This window comes from Telmatherina bonti (genome assembly GCF_933228915.1).
Source record: "Telmatherina bonti genome assembly, chromosome: 21".
Lineage (NCBI taxonomy): Eukaryota > Metazoa > Chordata > Actinopteri > Atheriniformes > Telmatherinidae > Telmatherina > Telmatherina bonti.
In genome coordinates, this window is record NC_136630.1 from 27,666,020 (window position 1) to 27,677,615 (window position 11,596).

The 11,596-nt window shown below is 41.0% G+C and overlaps 1 protein-coding gene across 1 annotated transcript; it reads right to left on the reverse strand.

Annotated features, from left to right (window-relative positions):
- Positions 1-1,864: 1,864 nt before the first annotated feature.
- On the reverse strand, positions 1,865-11,170 carry LOC306771473 (uncharacterized protein; the record flags this gene model as incomplete). Its single annotated transcript, XM_079260639.1, has 7 exons — positions 11,033-11,170; positions 9,566-9,762; positions 7,903-8,001; positions 7,744-7,833; positions 7,482-7,592; positions 7,255-7,378; positions 1,865-3,750 (listed from the first exon to the last, which is right to left on the reverse strand). The coding sequence occupies exons 1-7, from the start codon at positions 11,073-11,075 to the stop codon at positions 1,865-1,867; spliced, it is 2,550 nt and encodes an 849-aa protein (XP_079116765.1). The 5' UTR covers positions 11,076-11,170.
- Between the last annotated feature and the right edge of the window lie 426 nt (positions 11,171-11,596).

The following is an 11,596-nucleotide window of genomic DNA, read 5'->3' on the forward strand; positions in this document are numbered from 1 at the left end:
ACTACGGCCGCTGGAGAACCTCAGGGCTGCAGACTATTGGTGTTTTTGATTTTTTTACAAAAAGAGGCTCAACCTTAAACCCTTTTAGTTTAGCTTTTGTGATCATATCCGGTAGTGTATATATATCTGGTAGTGTATGTATATATATATATATATATATATATATATATATATATATATATACATGTATGTATATATATATATATATATATATATATATATATATATATATACATATATATATATATATATATACATACATGTATATATATATATATATGTATATATATATACATACATGTATATATATATATATATATATATATATATATATATATATATATATATATATATACATACATGTATATGTATATATATATATACATACATATATATATATATATATATACATACATGTATATATATATATATATACATACATGTATATATATATATATATATATATATATATATATATATATATATATATATATATACATACATGTATATATATATATATATATATATATATATATATATATATATATATATGTATATATATATATATATATATATATATATACACTACTCACAAAAAGTTAGGGATATTTGGCTTTCAGGTGAAATTTATGGAAAATGCAATATGTTCATGCTACAGTGATATAATATCATAAAAGTAAGACATTTAAGTAGAAGGATGCACTACTGATTTCCTCATCTCAAAAAATTCATTCAACACAAAAGGTAACAACAATGGTAGTTACACCACAACAAAAAATTTGAACGTCTCAATATCTCGTCATGTGACCTTGAGCATCAATTACAGCTTGACAACGACGTCTCATGCTGTTCACAAGGCAATTTATTGCCTGCTGAGGCATGGCATCCCACTCTTCTTGAAGGGCAGCCCTCAGGTCATTGAGGTTCTGGGGTGCAGGGTTTCGAGCCTCTACACGACGGCTCAGCTGATCCCACAGGTTTTCAATGGGATTCAGGTCTGGAGAGAGTGCAGGCCATTCCATTTGAGGTACACCAGTCTCCAACAGCCGTTCCCTGATGATGCGGCCTCGATGAGCAGGAGCATTGTCGTCCATGAAGATGAAATTAGGCCTGTGCTGTTCATGTAGGGGCACAATCACTGGATTAATGATGTTATTCAGGTAGTATGGGCTTGTCACTGTACCATTCACAAAGTGTAGGGCAGTTCTGTACCAAGTGGACACCCCTGCCCACTTTCTTATTATTTTATTTTTAAACTTGGTTAATTTTTCTCCTTATGGGGATCCTCTGTGCTGGAGGTTATGCCTACTCAGTCTGCCTGGCCTCAGATTTAAAACAAAAATCCATGATACTAAATATCCAGACTGTCAAGCAACTGATATTAAAAATTGATTAGGAAAAATTTATATAATATAAAATATGTTTTACCTGTATGTAACTGTGGACTAAACCAGTTTGAAACTTTTTAAGGGGTGATTGAGGTCTTTGACAACATCCATCATTATTTAAAAAAAAAAACAAAACAAAAAAAAAACAGTTTTCCAACCTTTCAATCATTTAGAGTGAATTTCATTTGCATTATTTAATTCAAATGTTAAAAAATACTAATAAATCTTTATGTTACTGTGTTAAACTTCTATTTGAAGGTTTGTGTTTGTTTGTTTTTTTTTTACCTTGAAAATAATTCTATCAGGGTTTATAAATTGGTTTCAACACAAAGCATCACAACTTAGAATCCTGTTTGTTTACAGATTTAATCAGAGACCAAACTGGGAAACAAAAGTTTTAATAAAAACCTAACTGGTCATGAGAACATTTGGCATGCGGTACAAGTCATAACTCTGCAATGACTTCACCAACAGATCTAATGTTTTAGAAAGGCGTGCAGCAGCGTTTTGTGCCTCAGCATGCTGTAGATCTTCGGGAATCTCTTGCCACAGATATTACAAGCAAATGGCTTCTCTCCTAAGTGAACTTTAACGTGCGCGTCTAGGTAACTCTTTCCAACAAAGCCTTTCCCGCAGGTGTCGCATTTAAAAGGTCTCTCGGTAGAATGGTGCACAAGGACGTGCCTCTTCACCTCCGAGGTCGACCTGAAGACCTTGTCGCAGCCAGAAACCAAACACTTGTATGGCTTCTCTCCCGTGTGCATCAGCTTGTGTCGAGCCATGGTGGAAGCGGACAGCATCTTCCCGCAGAACGGGCACGGATAACGGAAAAGCTCGTGCAGGTGTTTGATCCTCTGGTGCATCTTCAGCGCTCCCTTCTCCTTGAAGGATTTCTCACACTGAGAGCACGAGTGCCTCTTCACGTTTCGCGACTCGCCGTGGACGAGCCTGATGTGCCGACACAGGTTGGACCCCTGGCTGAAGGTCTTGCCGCATTCTGTGCAGAGGTGCGGTTTCTCTCGGGTGTGAACTCGCTCGTGGGTGGCGAGATCGGAGTCAGATTTGAATTTCAAGCTGCAGAGAGCGCAGCGGAACGGCAGGCAGCCCATGTGCTTCCACTCGTGTTTGACCAGGAAGCGGAGCCGCGGCAAGGTTTTCGGACAATGCTCGCACCTGAACGGTTCGCAGATTTTATGGATGTTTTCGCAGTGCCTGAGCAAGTGCTTAAAAACGGTGAAGGACTGGTCACAGCGGGTGCACTGAAAGGGCGTGTGCGAGGTCTTGTGCCTGGCCAGAGTCGCGGCGTCTCGTAACACCTTCTGACAAACGCCGCAGTAGAGCTCGTGGTGCGTTAGCGTGTGTCTCTGGAGGGAAATCTTGTACCTGAACGACTCGTGGCATTTGTCACATCTGTAGAGACTTCTGGCTTTGTCCGGCTTTTCCGGGTCTACGGACTGCTGACTGTACTGGAAGCAGGTCTTCTTCAGGTGCTGCAGGAAGGACGTGAGGAGCTTGTACGTGGCGTTGCATCGAGGACAGGCATAGTCGCCGGCGGGGTAGTGGCTTTTCATGTGAGCTCTCAGATTTGTGTCGATGTGCTCCTTGCAGATTAAACACTGGAGTTCCCGAGTCTTTCTGAAAGCACCGGCTTTTCTGAGGCCCGAGTCTGGGAGCGGAGCCGGCGCACCTGTAGCGTCCGTCTTTGTGAAACTAGGAAAAGACTCGCTTTCACTGGAACTGCTGACAGGAGTCACCAGAGTGGAGCCGTCGTCTGAGTAGTAAGACCATGACTGGCTGGAGCTGGGGGAGCTCCCGTTACTCTGGCGAGAATCATCCGAATAGAAGGACCAGGAGTCGGCGTCGCTGCATGAACTGACCGGAGCCAGATACGAAGAGCCTTTCCTCACATCCTCCTCATCCAGGAGAGCAGGAGTTCTCCTGCAGGGGTTCGCCTTTCTGGAGGCGGATTTGTTGCTTCTCAGATCCTCGTAACAGAGTTCTCTTTTCTCTTCCAGGAGGAACATCTTCATCCTGAGGCCTCTGTTTGGCCTCACAGACCGAGACGCGGAGGCGCCTGCCATGTCGATCCTCGTCAGCTCGACCTGACACCCTTTCAGAGGAGGAATCCCCGGACTTGGAAGGACTTCCACACTTTCCTCATGTGTGTTTGTGTCTTCCAGGAGCAGCTGTGTCCTACTGGCTCGGTCCGTCGCCAGCTCACCTGTCAGCTGTTCCTCTGTCGGCGAGTTGGACGTGCATGACGGCACATCGTCGCGCTGCGTTTGAGCTTCAGGTGTCTCAGTTGTTTCCAGGGAGGGAAGCTGGAGAGCAGAAAGGATGCAGGCACCGTCCAGAACATCGTCTAAAAGAGAAGAAAATACTCAACATTAAAGGTAGAGTATGTAAGATTTTCAATATTTTCAAAATAAATTAACTAATAAAACTACAATCATAATTAGATAGTTTTTTAAACATGTAGGTTCCAGTCTGTCCATATTTGATGCGTTATTAAATTACAAGTTTAATTATTGACAAAGACTCTTCTGAATATTTTCTGACCAGTAAAAAAAAGTACTTTTTTTTCCACCAGTAGGGGGAGTATAAGCCCATTTATTGCAGAGCGACTCTGAGCTACAGCTCACAAGCGATTCCTGCCCTCATTGGAGCTGGCAAGGAGGAGGGGTGAGGGGTGAGTTTTGCTCATTACTGCCAACCTGTGGTGGTTTGTGGAGGTAGCAGTTTTGTGGTTTTGCTCACGACCTGGTGTTTGCCACCTGGTGGTGGAAAGAATCGCCCTGAACTCTTACATACTCTGCCTTTAAAGGAGAAAAAGTGTTAATAATGTAATTCATGAAAGATTCATCGACTAAGTTTGTAAAAAGAAAATATAAATCCATTCGTCCAGCTGTTTCTCTAAGCTAAACTCTAAGACCTGAGATGTGAAATCAGATGGAATGAACATCAAAGTCTGGAAGAGGATTTTATCATCTTGCATAAGATGATGACGATGATGATGATGATGTTGGTGGTTCATACTCCCCTCATTCTACTAGAAATCCTTCCCAAAGCTGGTTAACATCGTGAGAGGATCCATCTGCAATCGAACTGCAGCCTTTTCCAAAATCAAACCAACTCTTTAAAAAAAAAAAATCCAACCAGACTGAAGTGTGAGGAAGCCCCGCCCCCTGGCGTGGAGTGGGACCGATGCACGTTTATAAAACAGATCTTTCAGCCTCCAGTTGGTCATATTTTTACTGCACATAAGCAAACATTCACGTCTTCCAAAGCAAATGATAAAAAGAGACAAAGAAATAATAAGATAAACTGATCACAGAGTTTTATAAATTAATATTTGAAACATTAAATCTGTCAGCTGAGTGAATATCTAAACTGTAAAAAAGAAAATGGTTTTGTAACTAAACTCATGTTATGTTGACAAACAATAAATACATAAAAAATAAATAAATAAATGAATATGTGAACTAGAAAAGCAGCTTGAGAGGTCAGACCTGCAACAAGCAGCTCATTTCCAGCAGATGTTCTGGTTCTACATTCACTTCATACAGATCCAAGATCAGATTCCAGATCCACGGATCATGAATCCACATGTCCTGGCTATTTTATTATGTTTGTTCTCTTGCAGTGATGAAAAGTTGTTCCTGTTCTGCATGGTAGCATCCAGAACGTTGTTCCAGTTCTGCATGGTAGCATCCAGAACGTTGTTCCAGTTCTGCATGGTAGCATCCAGAACGTTGTTCCTGTTCTGCATGGTAGCATCCAGAACGTTGTTCCTGTTCTGGATGGTAGCATCCAGAACGTTGTTCCTGTTCTGCATGGTAGCATCCAGAACGTTGTTCCTGTTCTGCATGGTAGCATCCAGAACGTTGTTCCTGTTCTGGATGGTAGCATCCAGAACGTTGTTCCTGTTCTGGATGGTAGCATCCAGAACGTTGTTCCTGTTCTGGATGGTAGCATCCAGAACGTTGTTCCTGTTCTGCATGGTAGCATCCAGAACGTTGTTCCTGTTCTGGATGGTAGCATCCAGAACGTTGTTCCTGTTCTGCATGGTAGCATCCAGAACGTTGTTCCTGTTCTGCATGGTAGCATCCAGAACGTTGTTCCTGTTCTGGATGGTAGCATCCAGAACGTTGTTCCTGTTCTGGATGGTAGCATCCAGAACGTTGTTCCTGTTCTGCATGGTAGCATCCAGAACGTTGTTCCTGTTCTGCATGGTAGCATCCAGAACGTTGTTCCTGTTCTGCATGGTAGCATCCAGAACGTTGTTCCTGTTCTGCATGGTAGCATCCAGAACGTTGTTCCTGTTCTGCATGGTAGCATCCAGAACGTTGTTCCTGTTCTGGATGGTAGCATCCAGAACGTTGTTCCTGTTCTGGATGGTAGCATCCAGAACGTTGTTCCTGTTCTGGATGGTAGCATCCAGAACGTTGTTCCTGTTCTGCATGGTAGCATCCAGAACGTTGTTCCTGTTCTGGATGGTAGCATCCAGAACGTTGTTCCTGTTCTGCATGGTAGCATCCAGAACGTTGTTCCTGTTCTGGATGGTAGCATCCAGAACGTTGTTCCTGTTCTGGATGGTAGCATCCAGAACGTTGTTCCTGTTCTGCATGGTAGCATCCAGAACGTTGTTCCTGTTCTGCATGGTAGCATCCAGAACGTTGTTCCTGTTCTGGATGGTAGCATCCAGAACGTTGTTCCTGTTCTGGATGGTAGCATCCAGAACGTTGTTCCTGTTCTGCATGGTAGCATCCAGAACGTTGTTCCTGTTCTGCATGGTAGCATCCAGAACGTTGTTCCTGTTCTGCATGGTAGCATCCAGAACGTTGTTCCTGTTCTGCATGGTAGCATCCAGAACGTTGTTCCTGTTCTGCATGGTAGCATCCAGAACGTTGTTCCTGTTCTGGATGGTAGCATCCAGAACGTTGTTCCTGTTCTGGATGGTAGCATCCAGAACGTTGTTCCTGTTCTGGATGGTAGCATCCAGAACGTTGTTCCTGTTCTGGATGGTACATCTATCCATGATATTCAGAAAACCTGTTGAGAACTTCTCTTGGATTTTCTCCCCATTTATTGTCGAGTTATATGCAGAAATGGTTCTACCTCACAGTTATTCCTGCATCCAGATGCTGATCCAGATCCAGATCCTGATCCAGATGCTGATCCAGATCCAGATCCTGATCCAGATGCTGACCCTGAGCCTGATCCAGATGCTGACTCTGACCCTGATCCAGATCCTGATCCAGATGCTGACCCTGAGCCTGATCCAGATGCTGATCCAGATGCTGACCCTGACCCTGATCCAGATGCTGATCCAGATGTTGATCCATCCAAAATTGAAAGGAATCTAAAAGTAGTTTTTGTCAGGATAAACATCCTCCGAGCAGTTTTCTTGTGAAGCTGCTGACAGTCAGACAGATGCTGGTGGAACCATGACCTCCTTTGTAGAGGAAATATTAGTTTTATCTAGTTAAACCAGTTTAACAACATTTCTTACCACAGCTTTAGTTATTAATTATAACCCTCAGAGTTCATGCCACACGTTAGCTGGATGCTTTCTTCCATCCTACTTTCAACAGTGCAGAAATGTGTTGTTGGATCACTCGCATGCTTTTTCAGCCCCCTGTCAACATGCACTTTGCTGCAGCAGGACACGTCGAAAATCCTGCAAATCAGTCCACAGTTACCTCAGATTAAACCCAACAAGCGGTGTTTAATATCCAAGATCAAAAGTGGAGGTTGACTCTGTGACCGTGTTACGATTAGTAGAAAATAAAACAAGAACATCTCCACCAGGATACGATGTGAGGATGTGAGACAAGGAAAAAAAAAGGTTAATTAGCTGGATTACCGCTGTGATCCAGCTGACCGAGGTCTCTCTGATACTGCAGCAGAGTTTGAAGCTCATCACACTGAGACACAGTCTGCATGCAGTCCACCAGAACGCCGGACGCCTCGCCAAACATCGAAGCGACCTGACAGACATGAGAAGCAGACAGACAAGAAACAACATTTTTCATTCTACTTATAGGGCCTTTAATGTAATTTATGATGATATATAAAAACAAAGTGACATACTTGTTGGAAAGTCGGCACAGGAAGGAACTTTTCCAGTCTGGACAAAAACAGCCACATCAAGGTATGAAGCGCTTCATCAAACGTGGAGCCAAAGTCCCGGTGGAAAACGTCCTGAGAAGCAGAAACTACGCTGAATTCAGCCGGTACAAAAACTTTTAGAAAAACACGGTGAAATAAGACAGAAAAAGGGACGTAATTCACCCGACTGTCAGAGAAAACCCTTCAGAACATTCCTCCATGTTTATCCGTTATAATAACTCACCTGGAAGAAGTGTCGCCTCTCGTCAGGACATCTCAGCAAGTTCTTCACAAGATCCACAAAATCCGAGTCCAGCGCTTCAACGTTCCCAGCCTGGAAGAGACGAGACGAAGCTTCAGCTGCTAAATCTAATTTATATCCAGAGGAGCCGTTTTAAGTCACCTGTACGAGCCACGCCTCGCTGAGCGCTTGCATCCTGTCCAGATGTGGCTGAACGAGCTCGAGCTCTGGAGGGTCCAGCTGGCAGAACTCCAGGATCAGCTGAAAAGCAGGAACAGGAGCCTCGTTGTGAGAAATACTGACGGAAAAAAGCTTTTTCTGATGAATCATTTAGAGACTTTTCCCATCTGTAATGTGACCTTTGACCTTAACGACCCGACTAGAAAACAAAATTATCTGATAACAGGAAGAACATTTGGAGCTAAAACTGGTCAGAGAAGCTGCAAAAAGACCTGCAGCCACACCGAAGGAGCTGCAAACCTCCTGCAGGCTCCATCCATCTGGACAAACAGCCAAACTCAGCTGCAACCCGCAGAAGGTCTCCTAAAACCATGTGGGAGATGTGTTCTGGTCTGATGAGGCCAAGGTTGCAAATTATGGCAACAATTCCAAAATTAAAGCCACATCCTCAAAAGAACAGCACTCACAGTGAAGCACAGTGGAGGTGGAGGAACTGGGGCTTTTGTCAAGGTAGAGGAAGTTTAGACCAGTTTCAGGTGCAAGATTTACTTCAAAACACTTCAGTTTAAATAAAAACTGGACATATAAAATATCAAACACATGTTATGGCTGGTAACTAGTGGGAAAATCGAATAGAAAAATCAGGAATCGGGATTTTTTTCCTTCACAATTTTAAAAATAGACTTTTTTGTTAAAAAAAAATTTACTTTTCAAATAAATAAAATAATTGCACTATAAAATTTTTGTCATTTTTATTGTTTTTTTAAATTGATCTTTTTACTTGTGTTCTTGTGTATTATAGCAGCAGAATGTTGGTCTGACTACTGTGTTGTTTTTTTCCTCATTGAAATGAAGAAAAATACGAGCAAAGTAAAAGTTTTACACATTTTTTTTGTTTTTAATCTACAAAATCAGCAATATTGGAGAATTGTAAGAATCTAAATTTAAGTCAAATCTGCACCCCAAAAAAATCAAAATCGAATCGGGACAAAAGCACATCGTCACACCCCTAATAGTAAGTTTATAAAATATATTGAAAAATATATAAAAATGTTTTCATGAATGCAAAATATTTTAATGATCATAAAATATAGAATTCTCTTTCTAAAAATATCTAGAAGTGATGAACTGAAGCAAAACTCATTTTCTTAGGGAATTTTATGCTTTTTTAAAAGAAAAGTTCATTAAATGTAAAAAAAAATCTTGCAAACCTACTGGTATTTCTTCAAAGTGAAACATTATTTACAGGTTATCCTGCAGTTATTTTACTGACACGACCCACTGGAGACCAGACGGACTAAGATGTAAACTGACACCCTGTAAAAACACAATTCTACAATGTTCAATGTGGAAAAAAGCTTGAGAACCACGGTGCAGGAAAGCTGGAGAGAAATCTCAGCTTCAACACAACGATAAGCCCAGAAAGACGACCAGATCAACAGAAGAGGGTCCATCCGGAACCTGAACTCTTCCTGAAGAGAAGTCCGGACTGTGTGACAAGTCTGGTGTGGAAGAGCAGGAACACTACAGGCGGGAGAAGTTTCTACACCCTGCGGGAGATGCCGGCTTGTTCGCTAATTTCTACTTTTAAAAGTGTCAAAATAAAAAGATCTGGAACGTCCGTGGGGATGTTTGATCTACTGACCCGAGCTCTGAGACCCAGAGTGAGCTGGGTCCTCTGCTGGCTGCTCAGCAGCTCTGGAACAATGTCCGTAACCATGGAAACAAACTCTTCAAGCATCCCATAATCAGCAACGACTTTCTGCTGGACAGTCTGCCAGATGGCGGCTGAGACCAGCTGAAGAGGAGGGACGAAGAGGCGAAGAGCCGACAGAGGAACACCTGGATGTAAACACAAACAACAAGGATTACACTTTTATTTAAATGATCCCAGAATCAGATACTTTAATAAATATTTACATCATCTCCAAAAGATACAAAAACACACATTTACTGGTCATGACATTTCTGTTTTATCTGCTTGGATATAAAACCGCCAGAAAACGCTGTGAAATCTGAGTCAGTGTCCCTCCAAAGCCCAACGCTGACTCCCCGAGTGTACCGACAGAAGGAAGCTTAGATGAGAGAAAAAATAACCTACATATATAATTAATTTAAAACAATAAGAGCAGATTAACTGAGGATATCATGCTCATTACATTTTCATCTTAGATACGGCAGGAAAGTTCACATATTTTCACTGTAACTTTATTCCTTGAGGTGCATAATATAGTGTGAGTAATCATTTTTTCCCTCTAATATGACTTTATTTCAACTATTTTGAAATCAAATTAAAATCCGCAGAAGGAAAACAATAAAGCACAGCAGAATACATCAGGGTTTTTTTTTTCCTCATCACACTGACAGCTTCTATCCTCCTCCAAGGGGGTAAAGTCAGTTTGAGTTGGCACAATTGTTATCAAATCAAATCAAAGCTACTTTATTCATCTCTGAGGGGAAATTCAAGTTTCAAACCGGCTCGTCCAAGGTTTGACATACAGACATGTAACATTTATGACAAAAAAATCATTTCATTTTATCAGGTTTACCTTATAGTAACCGGGTTGGAGCCTCTTTTTCTGCTCAGAAATACCTTAATTATTGGCATCAAACTGCCATATTATGGTTTATGTGTGAAAAACCACAGCAGATCAGTAGTTTTGTAAACAATCTAAACAACAACGAACTATGCCACAGTCACTTAAATCTATTTTTCTTCCTTTAAAACTTAAACCTGAACTTCATCGAGTGTCTTTATCATGTCTATATGGCGCCATGTGATAGACTGATTAGATATTTGTGTCAACAAGCAGTTCAACAGGTGGATTTTGTCAAGTAAACTCTGAGCTTTTGGATCTTTTATAAAATGTACAATCTGCTCTTTAAGTGCCTTTAGTCTTAGATACATGAAATCAGATCAGTAATCAGGCCTTTTTGTGGTTTTTCTAAAACAAAACCAAACTCAACCTGCAGAGATAAACAAAAAATAATTTCCTTTTCAACATTGTGACACTACTTCAATAATCTAAATAGTGATCTTAAAGTTAAAACGTGTCTAACTTCAGTGGGATGATTGTTGTTAAAGAGCATGTTTAACTAGTTATTAACTCACCTGGCGACTGGCTCGCATTTATTTTGGAAATATTTTCTTCCATCTTGTTTATTTGTTCACTACTTCTCAAGAGAAGATCTAAGCGTTACAGATATAAAAATAAAACAAATAATTTACTAAACTTTCCTGTTTTCCAAACGTTGTTGATGGCTCGTGGTCCGACAATGTTTTCCGTCCGGGTTGTCCGACTTGTCCGAGCCAACGTTCCCACCTTCAGTCCGCTCAACAAACAAACTTAAACTGCCGATAAACAACATGTCTTATTTAATATCCCCGTTCATTAACAGAAATTTGTTGTATTTAAACTAATTTTTATCTTGCTAATTGGAGGCCCTGAAATACGCCACACTTGACAAAACAAATAGGAGACCCTTTTCGTGGCGGGAACCTTCCGTTTTTAAAATAACTTTATTGACATAATAAAGACAAAATAAAGGCGCAGTTATAGGACTGCAAGTTTTTGTTTTTGTAAGGGATGTATCAAACAAATACTAATACTGTGAATATCTCTCTCTCTCTCTCTCTATATATATATATATATATATATGTGTGTGTGTGTCCATT